Source organism: Lutra lutra, chromosome 3 (genome assembly GCF_902655055.1).
Source record: "Lutra lutra chromosome 3, mLutLut1.2, whole genome shotgun sequence".
Lineage (NCBI taxonomy): Eukaryota > Metazoa > Chordata > Mammalia > Carnivora > Mustelidae > Lutra > Lutra lutra.
In genome coordinates, this window is record NC_062280.1 from 56592206 (window position 1) to 56614744 (window position 22539).

A 22539-nucleotide genomic window follows, 5' to 3' on the forward strand; every position below is an offset into this window, starting at 1 on the left:
TAATACTCCTGAAGAAATTCTAAGAACAGTGATTTCTATTCTGTCATAATAACAATGAAACATTAAACAAATATTTATAAACTATCAATATTTACCTGTGATAGAGGGTAATGCCTTATCACATTACGACACTCTGACATTGGCAAGTTCTGAAATAGTTTAAAGATGTCTCTCTTGTTTTCCGAATAAAAGAGAAGTAGGCTGCATGCAATTAAACACATATCAGTGTGAATGTATGTGTGAAAAATATCTTCACATGGAGTAATTTATTTTTTTTTAAGTTTTTATTTATTTATCCGACAGACAGAGATCACAAGTAGGCAGAGAGAGAGGAGGAAGCAGCCTACCTGCTGAGCAGAGAGCCCGATACGGGGCTCGATCCAAGGACCCTGGGATCATGACCTGTGCTGAAGGCAGAGGCTTTAACCCACTGAGCCTCCCAGGCGCTTGGAGTAGTTTATTTTTTAAAGTTCCTTCAATACACTAATGACATACAATTTAGTTTAACAGCTCGGTGTGTTGTAATCAAAAGTGTGAATAGGCAATCAAATACTTCTGTGAAATTCTCCCGGAAGAATTCATAGCAAGCCTGTTGCTATGGTGCATTCTCACCTGGGACTTGTTTAGCTTCTTTCTCAATCAGATATATTGACAATAATGAGCTAAAAAAAAAAAAAATCCTCATAGAAAATTCAGAATGGAGAAATCCAGATAGATAAATGAAGCAAGGTGGCTCTCTCTTCTTGTTCTACTTGCACCTAAGAGTTTTTATTTATGATCCCAAGAGTATTAAGATCCACTGAAGGCATTACTGTCTCGCCGTAAAGTGTGCTGGATGTCATAGAAGGCACCTTTCATCAGATGGAAACCATGGAAAAGATCATCTCTGAGAACTGCAAACTAGATTTTCTCCATCCGCAGCTCCTTCCCTTCAACTTTAGAAACTGTGTTCGTTGTTTGAGACCATCAAACTATTCAGACCATTCAGTAGTGCCATCTTCTTTAGATAATGCCAAAGAAGAGCTTATGAGTTGCGGTTATTAAATTGAAGGAGACGATCACATCCGAGTTAAGTAACAAGCTGGGCAGTGAGACTTTTGATGGATTACCTAGGCTTGTATTGTTTTTCAGAGATTATTATCTTCCCCTCTTCACCTTGAAATCAATTTTATTGCCACACTTTGTAGGTCATGGTGTTAGGCTGAAAGACAGTGATAAAGAGCACTGACTCTGGAATCACACCTCTTAACTTCATATCCCTTCTCTGCCACCTACCAGGTGTGTGACCTTAGACATTTATGACCTGCATCTCAAAAATAAGAGTAATAATAATACCTTATAGGGCTGTTGCAGAAATTGAATGAATGCTTAGCACATGGAGACCATTCATTGGATATTGGTTGTATTTATCATTTATAATATGCAGAGAAAGCATTAGTACAGTATCTAGTTCATGGTAAAGACCTAATAAATAATAGCCAATTATCCTAATGTCATTATAACTCTTTAAAATGAATCTGTGCCAGATATAGTCTTTAAAAACATAGGACATATTATAAGGGAATGGTTAAAATTTGATGTAATTCTGTAATAAAAAGTCTTCACTGTGAAATGTGTAAGCCTGATGATTCACAGATCTGTACCCGTGGGGCAAATGATGCATTATATGTTAAGAAAAATAATTTTAAAAAAATCTTCACCAAGTGACTGAGATGGGATAGGGAGCCAGAAGACATCCAGGCCCTTCTGTATACTGTCCTAGAGTTGCAAGGCTGCTGGGTCTAGAGTCATCAGCCTGCAGTCTTTGCAATGAAAATGTCACCTTTCTTAAGTTAAATCTATCCAGCTAAGTATGTTCTGTTCTGAGACACTGTGTTGTTCAAACCAACTTAGTGTGTACTACTGAGAAAATGCTGATTTGCCAAATCATGTATTTTTACCTCCTGTTTGATACTCTCTACATTCATTACCCAGTGCTGTTATGTTTCATCTTAATTCTACATACAGTATTTTAAAATATATATGTCACAGATATTGATTTAAACTGATTATTTAGGTTTAGATTCAAGGAGAGCAAGGAATAGCTAGAGCCTGCCTGTGGTGATCTTCTCCACAGCCCTTTTATTCGCTCTGCCGGTAGATTCAGGTTTCCTGTAGCAAACTGTGTTAACCTTTCTGTCCTGTGGGACCTAGTCTCCATATCCTTGCTCAGATCCGTGCAGGCAGGCGTGGTCCCAGCTCCTAAGGTTGAGGACACCTCTGAGGCAGGTGCAGACCCGCTTACCTGTGCCTAAGGCCCTGGACTGCACCTAATAGTCTGCTGACCATTTGCACCAAGCATTCACTTTAGAAGAAGAAGCATCCTCTTGCCACATCGGCTTCTTGCTTTTGGAAGGAGAGAAGTCAGTTAAAGAACTCCACTTGGTATTTTCCTGTCTGTCCATTAGATGTATGAGCTTTGGGCATGGAAATTACTGGCTGAGGGGCCCGTGGGTGGCCCCGGGTCTGGCTCTGTGCTCAGCAGGGAGACTGTTTCCCTCCCCCTCTGTCCCTTCCTTCTCCTGCTCAAGCTCTTGCATGCTCTCTCCCTCTAAAATAAATGAACCTTTAAAAAAAAAAAAAAGAAAAGAAAATTACTGGCCGAGATATCCTTGGAAAATGAGGAAAACTGCTGTTTTTATGTTCCTAAAATAGACATAAGGAAGGCATTCCTTTTTAAAAAGTTTGAGATTTAATTGACATATAACATTTTATTAATTTCAGGTGTACAGCGTAGTGATTCAGTATATGTTTATATTGCTAAATGATCACCATAGTAAGCGTAGTTAAGGAATTTCTTAATGGGGTAAGATGATAGAAGATCCTGAATAAAGGCTTTGTGCCTTAACTCAGTATCTGAGTATTAAAGAACTTAATATATTTACCCACCATCTCCATACTGTTTTTTGGCATTGATATTTTGATATCTTCAAGCTGGCTATATAAAGAATTTATGCATTTTAATTTTGTAAGAGTCATAAGAGCCCCTGAATTTGCTGAGATTGCTTGTTCTGAAACTTAAGAAATCGAAAATAGAGCATATGATAGTAGCAAGAAGCAACCGCTCTCTTTCAGTCATTTGTTATGAAAGGTACTTCAGCCACTGCTCTCTTCTTATGATTTTATATATAAAATTGGATCCTCTTAAATGAAGATTAAGAGAGAACAAAAAATGACAAAGCAGAGCTATTGAGAACAGAATATGATCAGATGATGAAAGAAAGATAAATTATTAACTGAATGGTATTATAACATCGTACAATGCTAACAGCCTAGGAAAAATGAAATCCAAGACATCTATCTTTGCTCCAAATTACTTCATTTTTCCTCTTCTTAGGAACTGAAAATAAATTCCCAATTTTTTGGTAAGTAATCCTCAGAGGAAGATATGGTACATTTTTGTGATGTATATTTTTACTTTATAATGCCTAACAGCTTGACAGTTTACACAACATTTAGCATCTGTTCATACACTCACACCAGCTCCTGTATATGATATGGGTATTATACCCATTAACAGATGATTAAACTGGGGTTCTTAAATGTTAAAGTGATTTGTCCAATATCACTTGGACAAATGATATTTGTTCAATATCAAATATATTTGATATTTGGTATCTAGTCTCTAGATATCAAGTGATAGAGCTGAGATTCAGATCTAGGTTGGACTCCAAATCCCCTAATCGTTCCATCTTTGTTTCTCAAAGGATAGGCCTGTAAAGAAGCTTTATAAGCTTTTAAACTCTGGGGTTCGGGATGGCCAATCTGGCCCTCTACCTGTTTTGGGGTTTTTAGAATTGTTATATAGCCTACAAGCAGAGGTTTGTTTTTTGTTTGTTTGTCTGTTTTATACATTTTTTAGCAGTTTAAAAATCAGAAGAATATTTCATGACATTTGAAAATTAGATGAAATTCAAATTTCAGTGTCCATAAATAAAAACAACCACACTTATTTTATGTTACTTTTCTATGTCTGCTGTCATACTACCAGGACAGTGGTGGCTAGTTGTGACAGAAAGCTAGCTTACTGTCAACAAAGCCTAACATATTACTATCTGGCCCTTTTTTATTAATTTATTTGAGAGAGAGCGAGAGAGCAGGGCGGGGTGGGGATGTGTGAGAACAGAGAGAGAGAAGAGAATCCTGAAGCAGATTCCCCACCGAGTGCAGAGCCCAATGTAGAGTTCCATTCCAGAACCATGAGATCATGACCTGATCTTGACCAACTGACTGACTGACCAACTGACTCAACCAACTGAGCCCCCCAAGTGCCCCTATCCAACCCTTTATAGAAATGTTTGCCAACTCCTGTTCTAGGATATCAGTACCAAAATCTGCGATTAGAAGTTTTTTGTGGAACATGAAAATTCATGAAAGCTTTCACACACACACACCTTAGGTCTTTTGATGGTCCCAACAGCTAGAGAGGCAGATGGTGTTTGCCTTCTTATACCAGGCAACCAGAAAATGGATGCCAAACCACGTGGTCTCGTCAGCACCACACAGCTTTTAATGTTCACTAGCTTTCTAGGTACTTAATTTTATTTGGCATCTTTAAGTGGGAGTTTATTTTGACATTTCAGCTTGAATGTTGTAATCCAATTTCTCATTGTCATGAAGAGAAACGTCATGTCAGTTTATCCTCTCTGCTCCTGGGACTCCCCCGCCCCCCAAAGACCTCATGGAGCTGGTTTTAAAACCCATGCACTCAGACTCTCTCTGTCTCTCTCCTTCCCCCTTCTCCTTCATCTCTCTCGCTTCCTTTCGCCCACCATAGTGGCTGTCACTTAGTAGGCACTCAAAGTTTTAACAAATGAATATTTAACCAAGTTAATCTTTTAAATTACCAAAGGAAAAGCTGTAATACTGGTTTTATCCTTGTAGATAAAGCCTTTCGTTACTGAATTTTGTCAAAGTTAATAGTGTCTTGGACAGAAGAAACTAGTGTAAAAAAAAATGTGAATTTCAAGATACTTTTTGTTGTAGAATTTGGCTTAAATTTGTTGTAGAATTTTGGGTTTTTAAAAATATGTAGAAGTAGCCCAGGTATCCATCAACAATGAATGTATAAACAAAAGGTGTCATAAACATACAATAGAACATTGTTCAGTCTTAAATAGAAAGGAAATTCTGATGACTGCTGCAACATAGATGAAACTTGAAAGCATTGTATTAAACGATATAAGGCAGTCACAAAAGGACAAATATTGTATGATTCCACTTAAGTGGGTTACCTAGAGTAGTCCATTTCATAGAGACAGAAAATGAAGTGTTGGTTGTCAGGAGCTGGTTGGAGGGAAGAATTAGGAATTATTATTTAATGGGCACAGAATTACAGTTTGGGAAGGCAAAAAAGTTCTGGATATGAACGGAGGTAATAGTTGCCCAGAAGTGTGTATGTACTTAATGCCACCGAACTACATACATTAAAATTGTTAAAATGATGAAGTTTTATGTATCTATATTTTATCACAATAAAAAGACTATATATATGTATATAAAAGTAATGAGCTATTTTAAAAAATCTTACTTAGTATACCTATCAATTATATAATACAATAAAATGACCACTCTTTCAAACTATTAATACCTTTAGTTTATCAAATGAAAAATTTACCATTTGGTATATAGTACCTGAGTGATTGGCCCTGAAATTGTTTAAAGTGTAAGGTTAAGTATAGCATTCTCTTTCGTGTTTAATTCCAAAATGTATGTTGATATAGAGAAATTATGAGAAAAATTGTATAAATTTGATTTTATGGTTACACTGAGCATAAGTTGATCTTTTCTTCCTTATTAGCAATTTATGGAAGAAAATTAATTAAAACCATAGAGCAAGCTGAGAAGCACCTTTCTAAAGGTACCAATGCTTTATTAAAGAGTCCTGCAGAGTTTCAAGAGAAATATATATACAGTGGAATCTGTTAGATCAGTCAATTCATTATACATCAGATATTTTCAAACAAGATAATTACTACCATTGTCACGTATTTCATGCCCTTCATGAAAACTAATTCTTAAAACATTGCCTTCTTTAATAGGTCAAAATTAGAACATTTAACTAATTGTAAAAATTAGCATCTTGGTGTGGTTTTTCATGAATATACAACTCTTTTTCTATTTTATTTATACAAGTAATAACAAATGAGAGCCCAAGCTAAAAGAGATAAAATTATTCAAAAAAGTATAAAATTAAAAGTAAGCCATCCTACAAATGTAGGGTTCTCTTTCCCTACCATTAACACTTTCCCCAAAATTAAGTTTCTTGAGTAGATGTCAAAAATTTTTCTGCATACTCTAGCAAAAAATAAGTCTTTAGAAAAATAAGTGCCTGGCTCTCCTTTCCTGAATAATCTTTCTTGGAGATTATTCCACAGTAATGCATGTGGATTCACTTAAATCCTTTCTAGGATTGCATGCAGTCCTATTAATATATGTATATAATGTATGTAATCAGTTCCTCATTGATGGATGTTAGATTGCTGCCAGTTTTATTTGATGGTTGGTTTTGTATACTTTTCCAAGTATATCCAGAGTTTCAGCCTTGGAACTGGTGGGCCAGTGGGTAGCTACATTTTTTATTTTTTTAGATATTGTTAAATTACCCTCCAAGAGTTTGCACCAACTGACATTCTCACAGAACATTTTCTCTACACCCTTACCAGTGCTGCACACTGTGAAATCTTCTAAGTCCTATCGCATTGTTAGAATGAATCTTTACAGGTCATTAGAATATTATTGAGCCCCTTAGAGTACTTTAATAGCTTCAAAAAAGCAAAAATAACGGTTCTCCTCAATCAGAATACCGTTTTCCAGGAATTAGACTATTTCTAAAACAGGATGTTTATTCAAACAATTCCTTCCTTCCTTACTTCTTTCTTTCTTAAGATTTATTTATTTATTTATTTATTTAAGAGAGAGTGAGTAAGCAGGGGGCAGGGCAGGGGGAGAGGTAGATAATGAATCTTAAGCACACTCGCGCTGAGCATGGAACCTGACGCAGGGCTCGATCCCATGACCCTGAGATCATGACCTGAGCCAAAATCAAGAGCAGAACGCTCAACTGACTGAGCGACCCAGGAGCCCCAATAATACTTCATTTCTTTAGCGCTCTTTTCTTTCTTAATTTTCTGAATTAGATTTTAATTAAACAAGTCCTATGCTAGTTATAAAAAGTGAAATAATACAGAGATAAGATAAAGATGTAAATAGTATCTCAGTCCCTTTCTCAGTCCTACCCTCCTGAAGTTACCAATCATACTGACCTGCTACATTTCTATCACAGTTTTCTCCATGGTCAGACAAACTCATGGAGTATTTTTTATTTTATTATTTTTTGTGTTTTACTCAGTTTTCCAACTGGCTTTTTCACTTAATCACATATAGTGGTTTTTCTGAGACAGTGGATGAAAGTTCAGCTTATTCTTTTTAATAACTAATTTTAGTCATTACATGTAGTGTGGAGATTTCATAGTTTGTTAAAATATTGCCATGTAGGTAGACATTCAAATTGTTGCTAATGGTGCTGTACTTAATATTTCATATATATGATTGCTTTTATTTCTATAGAGTAGATATCCAGAAGTAGAACTGCAAGGTCATGGGAAATATGTATTTGTAATTTTAATAGATGTTACCCGGTTGTTTTCCAAAAGGGTTGTAGCAAATCACACTAACATGAGTAGTATGTTCAAGTACGTTTTTACCTGGCTCCTCGCCAGCTCTGGATGTTACCACTTTTTTTTTTTTTTTAAGATTTTATTTATTTATTTGACAGAGAGAGGTCACAAGTAGGCAGAGATGCAGACAGCGAGAAAGGGGGAAGCAGGCTTCCTGCTGAGCAGAGAGCCCAATGCGGGGCTCTATCCCAGGACCCTGAGATCACGACCTGAGCCAAAGACAGAGATTTAACCCACTGAGCCACCCAGGCGCCCTGGATGTTACCACTTTTAAAATGTTTGCTTATATGGGGACACCTGGGTGGCTCAATGGGTTGGCCTCCAACTCTTGGTTTTGGCTTGGGTCATGATCTCATGCATGGTTGGATCAGGCACCCCCTTCCCTCCCCACAGGGCTCTATGCTCAGTGTGGAGTCTGCTTGAAGATTCTCCCTCTGTGCCCCCTTTCCTCTCCTCAGACAGTGAGCACTGTATCATTCTCTCAAATGAATATATAAATCATTTTAAAACTGTTTGCTAATATGATGAAAATAACATCTCATTGTTATTTGACTTTCTTTCTCCTTATGAATGAAATTTAGCGGTTTTTTCTAATACTTTAATTAGCATTTACATTTCATCTCCAGCCACTTGTTTTTTTTTTATACCCTTTGCCTATTTATACTGTGTTTTGTAAAATTTGTTTATAGGTGTTAAATGTCTGTTATGTATTATAAATACCACTTCTCTCATTTCTGGTCATTTGACTTTATTTGAATGATTTTTTGGCATATGAAGTTTTATTTTTATGAAGTTAAATATTCCTGTCTTATCCCATATCATTTTGGGGTTGCTTGTCTTCTTATGGAGGTTTCTATCATCCCCAAATTATAAACATATTCTTGTAGTTTATCTTTACATAATTAGGGTTTTTCTACATTGATTATAGGACATGTGTGGTGTGTGTATGTATCTGTGCACACGTAGTTTAGGATAGTAATCTAGTTTTGTTTTCTCTAATTATACCAGCAGTTCTTTTCTCATTGAATGAAATTCTACCTTGGTCATAATTAGGAAGTTCCCATATATACTAGCATCTGGCTCTTTAATTCTTATTACATTTCAGGGCTTTATTTGATTTGGGAAGAAAGTTTTGAAACAGGAAAACCTATTACAGTTCTAAATATAACCTTCAGGAATAGAAAATGAGACAACCTCAATTTTTTCAGCTACCTGTAATGGAAGGAGCAAGAATATAGAATTCCATTCCTGTTCTTCATTAATTATGTAACCTTGAGCAAGTCATTTATTTTGCTTCTCCCACCATTAGATTGCTCAACTCAGTACTGTTCTGTACTTTTGTAAGGATTAGAAAAAATATATGTAGAGTGCCTGACCCACAGTTGGCATTCATTCAGTGGTACCTAGTATTATTATTAGTGCTATGACTTAACAAGAAATAAGGAAGTAAGAGGTTTAGTATCAAATTGTACCTGTTTGAAATATAAGCAGATGTATTTCTTCATGAGTGTATATTATATACAAGAGAAAAAAATTCTAATTGTGGTAATTTAATAATTCTTCCAGATAAATATATTAATCTGAACAGTAAGAATAACATATTCAAATCTGGCCCTTTTTTTCCTAAACACATGTCTCTTTTTTATCTTTTTTTCCTAATGAGAGCCATATACACCTCACACAAGTAGAAAAGCAACAGCATGTAACTTTGCTTTTTTAGGTAAGTGGGGGAAATACAGCTATTGAATAAGGGTAACAAAGAGTAAATGAAAATTGCTTTTATACACTAACCAGTGGAAGGAGCAGGGTATCAGAGGATAAAGCAGAAGAGGCAGAGAAAGAGAGACCTTGAGTGTAGAATGACAAAGGGCACACTGCGAACCTGAAGACTGCAGTGGGCATGATTCTGGACCAGCCATATTGAAGTTGGACTTGACCTTTAACTAGACATGCCCCAATTCTGTCCTAAGGCTTTAGTGCTCTTTGTAGGTTAGATATATCCTATGGCTATCAATAATGTATTGATTTTTTTTTTAACCTTATTTTTCACAAATCCCAGGATGCATTCTGGAAGTTTAGAAAGGCAAGATAATGTTATGGAGCCATACGGATAAAATGTAAAATTAAAAAGTTCATAAGACAAAAATAAGTTCAACACCTCTTATACCTCTTGAGCCAGATAACAGGCCTTTACAGTGAACCATTTAATTGGCTGCGCCCAACCATTAAATGTACATTCTAATTCTACTAATTCCCCACAGACTTTAGCCACAAAATATCTGCAAAACTTAAAGAACAACTATAAACTAAGCTTAGTAATTAAAAAAGTATCATCATAAGAAAAGATCTACCTGTGCTGGTTGGCATTTGTTTCCTTTTCCCATTACATTTCATTAAGTTGCTAACCAAATCTTAAATTAATCATTTTTTAAATTAGCCTTATTCCCTAGTGCTACTTATTAGACCTACCGAAGAAAGGAAGATTTAATTTAGCCTTTGTTTCTTTTACCATTTTTATGGATTTTGCTGTGCTTGCTATAACCAGTCCACATGGAGGAAGTGGAAGATTGCTCATTTATTTTTCTCAGTTTTCTGTTTCAGCAGGTAATGATTTATTTGCATTATTATCATCTACTGGGCAGTCAATTAACTCTCAAATAAGCATCTAACATTACGTGATATGCATCATTGATCTTACTAATTTTGAAATATTTATGTACTATAAAACCAGATAAATTGTTAATGTTGTCATTATTATTTTTCATAATTTCTTAATGAACTTTGAAGTAATTGCTAGTAAAATTTTCAAGATATTACATTTTAAAGAAAAATTTCCTTGTGTTTTGACATTAATTCTACCAAATAACTTATCTTGGTCAGTTGGAGGGCAGATTTTCAAAAATGGTGTGCCACTCCTGGGAAACTCCTCATTTTCTCTGAGCCAGGGTATGAAGCCCAAGAGATCAGAGAATTCAACAGGTAGACGTAGATATAAGCAATTGTGGGGTGGGGAGAGGTAAGCAGTGGCATGAGATAAGTCATATTAATGGCAATAGATCACAGTGTCACTGAAATTATGTGTACATTATTTATCTAAAAAAAATAAAACCTTAATTTGCCCATGTTACCATGAATAATAGGAAATTCCTGGTAGAGCTAATTTGTTGGGACATCTGGGTGGCTCAGTCAGTTAAGCATCTGCCTTCCACTCAGGTCATGACCCCGGCGTCCTGGGATCGAGTCCCACATTGGGCTCCTTGCTCAGCAGGGAGCCTGCTTCTCCCTCTGCCTACTGCTTCCCCTGCTGGTGCTCGCTCTCATTCTCTCTTTCTCCCTCTGGCAAATAAATAAATAAAATCTTGAAAAAAAAACTAATTTGTTAAAAGATCAGTCTACAAAATTATGGGAAACCCAGGTTCTAGTCCAGCTCTGCCCCCACATAGCCCTATGACTTTAAATAAAAGTAGAACATTATTTTGTACCATTAATTACCTGCATTGTAAGGATATGATCATTATCATATCCAAAATGCTTTAAGAGCCTAAAATAGGATCAGCCATAATATATTATGCCTGTCTCTGGTATAAATACTCGGGAATCAGTTAGTTTAAAAATTTATGCAATCAGCTATAAATACAAATAAAATGTGCTGTATAAAATTCACCCTGAATGAATTAGCAGGGTTTTTTTGTTTTGCTTTTGCAGGAAGCTGGAAGGATACTAAGATTAATGAAATGGATTCCACTCTTCTTTAAGAAGAATCCAACTTGGTTTTGAGCACGTGTATTGGCAAGCACTTTGCCCAAAGGCTAGATAAAGGGGTATAGTCATTCATGGGAGGGTAATACTTCAGGGTTATGGAACAACATGAGAAAAAGCTTTGAGTGGTATGTATAGAAAATCATAAATAGTTCAGTCTAGGTGCATGAGGGAGAGTGATAGCAAACCAAGAAAAAGTATTTGTTTGAGGCAGGGAGTGGGAGGGTACACCACCTTGGGTCTTAAAATACAGCTGAGTTGACTTCATAAGTTATATTATGGATGGGGTAGGAAGGTCATGGTGCACAATGGTTAACACTATAGAATTAGGAGTCAGGGTCATTTGATTTCAAATCCTGGTTTTGAATGACCTGAGGCCAGTCAGCCATCCATGAAATGAGGGTAACCCTAACTACTTTGCTGGCTGAATGGGAAGTTAACCAAGTAGTGCATTTAGCAGAGATCCTGAAGCCCAGACAGCTCTCAGTATAGAATAGAGATTATTGGTGATTAGAATTGTGCTTTCACAGATATAGCTAGAAAAAATGTGAGAAACAGAGGCAAGGCCTTTTGCCACCATGGTGGGTGAAGACAAGAGAGAAGAATTACTGCAGTAGTCCTAGGTCAATGGGAGCCTGAATTAGGGGGAATGCAGGAATGGTGGGGAAGGGAATGGATTCAACCCATGTTAGAGAGGCAGAGTGACAGGATTTAGGAAAACATTTACCTTGAGAAGCAGGGGAAGTTAAAAAAAAAAAAAAAAAGGAAGGAAATTGTGAAAACACTTGTGGTTTGAGCCTGTGTGAGAAGAGAAGGCTGTTTCCATTAGGACACTGGTCCTTGACATTCTGCTTGCATGAGATCTCCTGGAAGACTTGTCCAAGTACAGGTGGCTGGACCCTACCCCTTCTGATTCAAAGAAGCTTCCAGGCAGTGTTGATGCTAATGCTGCTGGTTCAGGGCACACACTTGGAGAACCACTGCAGTAGAGCAAGAGCACAGGAGGCAGGAGAGGTACCACAAAGTGGAGGACGTGTCTTCAGGTACAGCCACTTAGCCAAACATTGAACCTGACCAGAGATCGTGAACTTGTGGGTCACCAGTGTGTATGGACCTGAGTGATGGTCACATTGCCAGGTGAGAGATTGAAGAGCCAACAGCAAGAGTTAGCATTAAGGCGACACTTTTTTTTAGAGCCATCAGTGGTGTTATAAAAAATGCTCAGACTTTACCTGTTTACCTCGATGTTCTCATCCACACCTGGTTCTAGGCAGAAAGCTTTCCTTGTGGGTTTTAATGTAAACCTCTCTTCCTTTATTTTGACTTCTAATAAAGGAGCTTTCGTGACGGTGTTACAGATAGGAACCTGAGCTTTAGAATAAACATTTAGAGCATCTGGTAAACTTTGCTGTTCTCTGCTTCATTAAAACTGAAGGATAAGAAGGGCACCTGGGTGGCCCAGTCATTACTTGTCTGCCTTCGGCTCAGGTCATGATCCCAGGATCCAGGGATTGAGCCCCACTTCAAGCGCCCTGCTCAGTGGGAAGCCTGCTTCCCCCCTCTCCTACTCCCCCGGCTTGTGTTCCCTTTCTCTCTGTGTCTCTGTCAAATAAATAAATAAAATCTAAAAAAAAAAATTCAGGATAAGATATCAAAGCTAGAACCTAGTATAATCTTGTGTGGTTTGGTAGGATGAAACAATAAAGATCTTATTGTTGCTCATCCTTATTGGAATGTTAGCTAGTATAACCAAAAAATCAGACAGTAATTATTATCTTGTATTTTTCTTTTATCTTAAACAAGATGTAAATGTAAGAAGCAATGGGCATAGTATAGGCCATAGTCCAGCAGAGGTGTGCTAATCAGATGTACCCTTCATATCTTCAGAGTGGGATGAGGTCAGCAGTTTCCATTTGAAGGTTAACCCTTTGTGGTACCCTGCCTTTTGTGAATATTCTGTCTGGACAAAAGTAATTAAAATTTTGTTTTCTATTGTATAAAATATATTACTTCAACCATCCCTAATTACAATAAATGAGCTTTATTTTTCAGTATTGCCTAAGTTGTATTCTGCAAGACACTATTGTTTTCTTGAGATGTTAATAGTTGTTCTTTGCAAATGAAAGAGTGTGCTTAGTAAGCTGATTTCCTATTGATAGGACTTCTCAGAACTTTTAATATGCTAGTGTTGCCATGAATCTCCAAGATTTGGAATCTTGGGCATTTCCCAGACCATGTTGATCTGGAAACCCCTTCCTTTCAGGGCATATTTTATGGGAAATTGATGTTCTCAGAGCACAGTTAGAGAAGGCAGTGTTAGTTGTTTAAGTCTTTTTAATTTTGAATTTCATCTTAACAAAGGGAACTAGCCAGTACAAGAGAGATGGACATGATATGCCTAGCATTTCTATAATTATGTACAAATTAAAGACTGCCAAGTAGACCTTCTGATGATTTGTCAGTTATTAAAATGTGATAGAAAGGACATTTAATCTCTTCTACATTACTGACTGGTTATTTGGAGGCTGAAAAGTTCAAGGACCCTTTGAAAATGTGGTTTCTTTGTTTTTGTACCAGCCTAGATTAAAGACAGTGCTTATTTGCTCTTAAATAATCATTTTTAGGGGCGCCTGGGTGGCTCAGTGGGTTAAGCCGCTGCCTTCGGCTCAGGTCATGATCCCAGGTCCTGGGTTCGAGCCCCACATCGGGCTTTCTGCTCAGCAGGGAGCCTGCTTCCTCCTCTCTCTGCCTGCCTCTCTGCTTACTTGTGATTTCTCTCTGTCAAATAAATAAATAAAATCTTTAAAAAAAAAATAATAATCATTTTTAAAATAGTTCCCTAGACCTGGCTCAAGACCCTCAAAGGTATGATCATGACCATAATTTACTCATATTCTGAACATGAGAAAGAGAAAAAAAATGCTATAGTATATCCTGAGAGCAGGACCTATCCAGCACAAACCTATGTACTTTAAAAATCTAACATTTTGTTTAGTGATAGTCTCTTAGTGATACAAAACTTTTTTTTTTTTTTCCCCAGCATACTAGGGCAAGAAAGTAAATTATTTTTTGGAAGATTTTTAAGCAAAAGTGATTGAAATAAAAATGCTTTCTTCCTTCACCACTGATTGCACCATATAATGATCATGTCCGTTTTCAAACCAGTACTCAGTACTTCCTGCTGAGATTTATAGTCATAGAAAGGCATGTTGACCCGTGGTGTGTGGTACATGTTCTGCTGTGTGAAATGATTTTTAGTACACAGATGAAGCCCTTTAAAAATTATCACATATTTTAATTTATATTAAGAAAATTATAAAAAGGGGCGCCTGGGTGGCTCAGTGGGTTAAGCCACTGCCTTCGGCTCAGGTCATGATCCCAGGTCCTGGGTTCGAGCCCCACATCGGGCTTTCTGCTCAGCAGGGAGCCTGCTTCCTCCTCTCTCTCTGCCTGCCTCTCTGCTTACTTGTGATCTCTCTCTGTCAAATAAATAAATAAAATCTTTAAAAAAAAAAAAAGAAAAAAAAAGAAAATTATAAAAAGCTTTGGAAACCAGAATTTTAATTATTTTAATACCGGAGACACTGCGTTTTCAAAACGAATCAATTTAAAGAAAAATATTTGGCAAAAGATAGTATAGGTCAAAGGGGAAGGAAGCAGAGACTGAAGAGTCCTGAGATCAAGAAGATGCTTTCTGAGGAGAAAGATTTGAGCCTTAAACTGAGAAGAAACACTGAAGAATCAGGAAAAAGAAGCAAAATCCTGGAAGAGGCCAGAGGATGTGGAAAGGTAGCTGTTGACAGGAGGGGACCATTCCCTCCACTGAGTCTGGAAGAGAATTGAAGATTAGTTGAACGTGGGGACAGGAAGGAAGTTGGGGTATCATCGCTCATGGCCTGCTGTGATGCCTACTGCTCGCTCTTAATTGTCATCATCACGGCAATAATAACTATTATACCTACTCCTGAAGCAGTAAATCGGAATAACTAGAAGAAAATAGATAATAGTGATGCAAGTGGGCAACCATAGTGGGACTGCATGAGCCTCAAAGCACAATGAGCTTTTGCACGTATTTGGAAGAATAATGGTTTTTATTAATTAAGGAAAAAAGAGCACAATATACTAATATCAGGAATGTAAGAGGAAATGTTATTCCAGGTCTTAACTGGCATGACAACAATGGGAAATATTATAAGCAACTTTATGCTAAGAAGTAGAAATAGTGAGGAACCAGGACTTTGGGGTACTTCAGGTCTGGGCTGTGAAGAATGTATAGTCTTCACCAGAGAGCATGGCACAGATAAAGCGCTATTTTCAGGAAAGAACTGTATTTCACTTAAAAACCTGTCGAGGCTTCTTAGTAACCCAGTGATGGGGAATATTCTGAGCAAATAATGAAGAGCTTATAAGGAGAGAATTTGCAAACTGGAATGAGGCTTCCAGAAGGCATAGTTGGAAAGAGTCAGGAGATAACGTCACTGCTGGCCATCAGTGAGGACATACAAAGGGTAAGAGAGAGACTAGGAGGCCAAGGAAAGTAAGGTATGCCCTGTTTTCAGTACTAGGAGCAGAGTCCTTGAAGCTAAGGTGGAGTTCTTCCTGCTTATTAAAGAAGATGAGAGGGCAAGTACCTAATGCTAAAAGCTTCCTGGAGCTTCTGGAAACCAGAAGACGTAGACAATAGCCTCATGACTAGATATGCGGGGTCCATAGTGCTTGTTTGAAAAGAACACTGAATCACCAATGCAAGGCCTCATTTAGGACTGAGGTAGGTGCCTGGGAGTTTGAGTAAAGAAAGGTAAACCTAAATAAGAAGAGAGGAAGATAGAAATTCCACTGCCAATGAGCAGTTGGAACAGGTTGCTACATATGATAAAGAACTAACTAGAATTCTCAGAAATGGAGAATACGGAAATGGAAAACAAGAAGAATCAATGAAATAAACCCTTAGCAGGGAACATAGAGAAGTACTGAGTTGAAAGTAACACTGAGAAACTTCGCTGGAATATAGCTTAGAGAAACTAAGAGAAAATATGAAAAATCTGTTAAGATTCTCATTTCTGACATACCCTAGCCAGTCCTTTCCCTGAAGGAAACGAAATATGCTGAGTAAAATCTTTTGCATTGTTGTAATTTTTTTTAAAGCAGAGCTAAGCTGGAAAGAAAGTATTCACAGAAACCAAAACTAAAATGAAAGTGGGAATCTTAAACTAAGTAAGCAATAAGTAAACCTGGCTTTCAGCTTGAAGGTACCTGCCAAACCTAGGTGATCTTGAGAAGGCCATTTGATAGCTATATCCTACTTACCAACTGAGGGCTGCCCAAGGTGGGGAATCTTAGCAGGAAATTCCTTACCCAAAGCTAAAATTTTACAAAACTACATTAGTATAAGGGTAATAAGAAACCTGCCCCATAGAGGAGGACAAGCCTGGGTGCTGGAAGTAGGAAACATTCTCACACATGCAAGAATTTGATACCTGTGATTTACAAAAATCTAAATGGCCAATAAACATATGAAAAGATGTCAGTTATCAGGGAGATACAAATTTTTAAAAATGCATCGTAGCTTCCCATATTTATCAGATTTACCATAAAGGGAAGTGTGGGAGGCACCTGGGTGGCTCAGTGGGTTAAGCCTCTGCCTTCGGATTGGGTCGTGGTCTTAGGGTGCTGGGATCGAGCCCCACATCGGGATCTCTGCTCATCAGGGAGCCTGCTTCCCCCTCTCTCTCTCTTCCTGCCTCTCTGCCTACTTGTGATCTCTGTCTGTCAAATAAATAAATAAAATATTTAAAAAAAAAAAAAAGGTAGTGGGTATTTAAGCCCCCAAACACACATTGACGTCCGGGATAATGTGGAGACACTGGAACTCTGTCCTCTACTGCTGACTGGAATATAAATTGGTACAACTACTTGGGAAAATAGTTGTGATGGTCATCATCCGTAAAGATGTGCATTACCTTCAGCCCAGTAATTCCATTTCTAGGTTTCTGCTATGGAAAAGTCAGGCACACGTGCGCAAATACAAGGATGCTTATGTGGCAGCAGGCTTAGAATTGCACAGAGTTGGAAACAACCCAAAGATTCATCATGTTGAGAACATAAATACATTGCACTTTAGCTGTGCAATAGAATACTGCTGAGCAAGGAAAATAAATGAGTTCTGTGTCTACAGATATTGATATATCTCAAAATCATAATTAAAGCAGTCTGCACAGTATTACCACTGATGTAACTTATGTGAACACGCAAGACAATACTATATGTCATCTGTGGATCTGGAGATATGGAGTAGTAATAATAATATAAAATACTCACATGAATTTTAAACACAAATTCAGGTTAATGGTTTCTTCTGAAGAGGCAGGGAGAGAGAGAAATAGGATCCGTTCGAGAGAAACCAGGGTATTTCAGTCTATCTGTGATATTTTGTTTTTCAAAAAACCTGAAGCAAATGTGGCAAACCATTAAGATTTACTATAACTGGGTCATGTTCTCAATGCTCATTGTATTATTGTCTACTTTTTCTGTACATTTGAAGTATCTCATGGTATTTAAAAAGTAAGAATAAGAGGAAATATCTCTCTTTATATAAAAGGAGGCCAAAAAAAAAAAAAATACTGTCTTAGGTTGGGTTCTCACTGAGATGGAGTTTTCGGTGCAGAGTATTTATTACAGATAGATACTTGTGGAGGAGAGGGGAAGGAAAAGCAGGATTGGGTAGAGGAAAAGTTCAAATACTCTGCAGGCTGGCCCAGCTCATATAGAGCTCTAGAGCAATGGACCCCACCTTTGTACACCCACCTCAGTCAGTGGCTGGCTGCAGCCTGCCCAGAGGGCATGCCCTTGAGCTAGCTGTTCTCTGCTGCTGAGGCACCCCTGAGGGCCTGAGAGCTGGGGCAGCAAGTGCTTCCCTGGGTTTCCTGCCCAGCTCTGTCCACCATATAAAGCATGAAAATGGAGCTTTGTTTTCTCCTAGTCCTTTGGCTAACTGTGAGAGTATTTATCAGTGTATTTACCTGAGAGAGATGAGGTAAACATTTTAAAAAAGTTTTCAAACACTTGTGAACACACTCCATTTTATAGCATATTAGTAGCCTTGACTTTCTAAGTTTGTTTATGGTCTTGTGTGCCAGAATTTAAGAGGAAATTGTCATATGCTAAATCATTGGCAAATGCTTTTAATGTTGTTTTCATTGTCTTCTCAAAGGAGAACAAATATAGGGTCCCCTTATAATTCAGATGCACAGTTTTGGATACCGGTTTAAAGATTAGCCTTTACAATGTAAGTTTAATAAACCAGAGTGTATGGTAAAATACAAATTTTACATTTATAGGTGGTATCTCTGTGTAATCATCATAATGAGTGTTAACTTTAGAAATGATCAGGTGTGTTTTTGTCTGACTGTGTAATACTATCTTCTTCATCAAGCAGTCTACGAAGCTGGTAGAGACAGAATTGTCAAATTTTTATATCCTGCTCATCCATCTTGGTGTGAGTCCCATATGGGTGTTCAATTTATATTTTGTAGGTGTGATATTAATGATTTTACAACAAAGCATACATATATTTTCCTTGTAAATATTCACAGATATTAGGTAACCTTTACAAATTTCATTCTTTATATCTTCCTGATACTCTGCTTTCAGGGCTTTAATGACATCCTGCTTATGAGAAGCAGGAGCAAACAATGGGCAGAATGATTTTGATAAAAGGAGCTTGTGATGTTCAGTATTCTGGGTCCATGGCCAGTAGTGATAAAACGCGGACTTTATTCAGGCTGTATGAACGTTGAAGGAATTACCCAACTTTTAGATGAAAAATGTAGGTACATCATGGGTACATAGATTCTTCTAGCAACTTGACTACTGTAAATGGTTTCTATAGGTGCTTCATTCAAGATTTCTAGTTGCAAGAAAGAGACTGACAAAGCTAGTTGTGCAGAAAAAGGCATTTATTAAGCAAGTATTTGTGATTTCCTACATTTGTTGCAAGGGCTGGAGAACAAGCTCTGAGATTTAACTTCCAGAAACAGTGTCTAAATCTGTGGCACAAAATTAGGTAGATAAAGAAACCACCAATGCTGCCACCAGGCATCAACATAGCAGTTTGTGGAGATGATCTCTGTAATAGGAATTTGACCTGACACATGTTGCAGGGCAGCAAGAAGGTGAAAGAGAAAATAAGCTTCGTGTTTTCTGATGTCAGAGTCTTAGTTTTAGTGCCTGAGTCACAGTCTTACATCTTGGCAGAGCCAAAGTCACTGTATCTCTGCTTCTGAGGGAAGGAATTATGGGACAGTCAGTTCCAACTTCTGCCTTCAAGTGGGAAATTTCCCAACCATTTCCTTGAAAGGATACTCAAAAGATCATAGACAGCCATGAACATGACAGAAATCTGCTGAAATGGAGTTTTTTTGTATGAATGAAATTTTTTTCTGTTCTAATTTGAAACATATTTTAATCCTACCATGGTAATTTTTGGCCGTCCCCAGATGAAGAAAACTCAGCAGCCCTCCATCCCTAGTAGCCACTGAATTCAGAACATAAAGGTAATGTGATGGCTCTGAGAGTATTTTTGGATTCACAGGTGGTCCATTTCTGGCCCAGCTTGATACACGCAACCAGTCTTCTGGGATAATAGTAGATAACAAACAGCTAAGTAAAATAATTGAAAGAATGGAAGTGTGTCACAAGAAATATGATGCTGTTTAAGGGCAAAGAAAGACCCAAATATGAGATAAGCATAAGACTGTTTGCCCTTAAAATCAATTATCTTAGCCTGATACTGAATGTTGTAAAGTTATTATCTATCTGGTCTTCCGTTGCTAAACATTTATTAAGAACAGAGGTCTAGGAAATGTTAAGCAGAGATAGGAAGCGTCCCACTTTGATCATATTGTACAACATTACTGAGCCAAATATTATTCATTCAGGCCATGCCCTATATACCCACACCAGCTGGGCTCATTAAAAAGTATTCTCAGTATCAGAAAGAAGTTAAGGAGTTCAGGGACTGTATCTTAGAAATCATTCTAAGAATAGTTTGAAGAATTTACAAAGCCAGTGCTATCAGTAATAGTGTGTTTGCCTGATTCCTCAGGGAGCTAATACACGTCAGTTAAAATGTTTTAATTTTTTGCACGACAAATTATGTATATATTGTCATAAGCAGTTTTTAAGGTAGTTTTATTTCTGATTAGTTTCTAGGTTTAGGGTTCACATACCTGGTATTTTGAACTAGCAGTCATTGTCCAACTAAACTACTTAAGTTCGGCATTTGCCTTGAGTAGACTTATAAGGAGGTAATACGGTACAGGGGAGCTTGAGGTGTTATTGAAGGTGTAATTTGTGGCTTAAAGCCTTTGGAGTATACTTGATTTGATCTATAGATGTTTTATAGCATAGCATTCTTCCTGTTTGTTAAAAACTTGTCAAGGTAACAATGAGATAAGTACAAATAAAGTCAAAGCATCTTTTCCTATGATAGAACTTACTTGCCTTCATAATGCAGCATAGAATGAATAAGATCATTTCTTTAAACAATCTTCCCAGCTTTTAAATACCATTTTAAATTCTGTATTGTGGCTCAGACTTTATTTTTCCTTCCCTCACACAGTGACACATGAACAATGAACATGTTATTTCATAACAATAGAAAAATTTTATTGCTTCTATTGAAGATAGATATAGCAAGATTTTTTCTGGAGGTTTGGAAGGATTTTTTTCCCTTAACAATTAAAAGGCTCTGTATCAAACGTGATAAAGTGATTCACATCATGGGAATTTACATGTTTTCAGTACAGTATACAGGATTTTAAAAAGTAGCTCTTGAGGCTATAGAGCTTACATTGGTTGGTGGGCCCCTGATGCAGACACATTAAGGACTCTGCAGATCTTAACATTGAATAGAGAGTACTGTTTGCAAACCTCAATTAGAAGAACAGACGGAAAAACAAATAAATATCTGTGATTCCCATCCCAAACAAAACTTAATATTCTAGTGCCTTTCAGTTTGAAAAAAGCACAAATTGGTAGGTTATCTAGACCTGCAATTCCACCCAAAACTTTTTAATTTCACGGGGCCACACTAGATATAGTGCTATGTTATGGGTATGTTCCTGTGTTTCCTGTGACATGCATTCACATATATATGTCTTGGCACCTTATATGCCTTTTATTTCCTTGAATCACAGGAGCTTCAGTTTCAACGACTCACCCGAGAACTGGAAGTGGAAAGGCAGATCGTTGCCAGTCAGCTAGAGAGATGTAGGCTTGGAGCAGAATCCCCCAGTATCGCCAGCACCAGGTACAGGGCCAACAGCTCTATCTTTTTATATGCCTTCAAGTACCATGCCTTATTAAGTTGTCCTGGATGCAGCAAATGATTCTCTTAGTTTTGTTACTGTTAACTTGCCTTTCTGAATTGGACACCAAAACTGTCAATTTGTCCTAATTTGAGAAGCGTCTTGCAATATTGATTATCCTTCAGTCCTGTGCTTAAAGTGTTTTATATGGCATTGGTAAGTTTCTGTATGCTACTTTTAGAAGTTTGATTTCTCATATGTAGACACAGTTAATAGATGTTTTTCACAGTAATTACTAATTATTTGGCAAGGCTAATTGACTTTGAAAACCTGGTATTGATTTTTTTTAACAAAAATATTTCTAAATGATAACATTTAAGTAGCTTTTAAAAATGTCTTCAGTTGACTTTGAGTTTTGCTGAACTCTGTAAAACTGCCATACAAAATAATTACTAGATGAAATAATTTAGTGTATTCACATAATAAATTGAAAACCAGTATATTACTGAAAAAAAGCCATGTTTAATCAGAATTATTGTTTTGTTTTTAAATGCCTCATAAGCTATTTAAAAACATCATTATTTTAAAAAATTACTGCCATAAGCACCAAATGGTGAAATCACTGCTTATCCTATTTGTGGATTTCCTTCTTGTTAATTACATATTCTAGTAAGGCCTACCATAAAATAACTTCTATTGCTTACATTTTTAAGCTTGGTTTCTTTATTCCTATGTAGGTATGTACCAACAGTAAC

The 22539-nt window shown here is 37.1% G+C and overlaps 1 protein-coding gene across 10 annotated transcripts in view; it reads left to right on the forward strand.

Annotated features, from left to right (window-relative positions):
- Positions 1-22539, forward strand: part of PKP4 (plakophilin 4) — a 247115-nt gene that overhangs the window by 114811 nt on the left and 109765 nt on the right. For 9 of the 10 annotated variants that reach the window (XM_047721819.1, XM_047721815.1, XM_047721821.1 and 6 more), the window contains one exon: positions 21674-21786. The exons of the other annotated variant lie outside the window; for it this stretch is intronic. In XM_047721819.1, coding sequence (XP_047577775.1) covers positions 21674-21786 — 113 coding nt within the window. The remainder of the gene's footprint in view (positions 1-21673; positions 21787-22539) is intronic. 10 annotated transcript variants of the gene reach the window in all.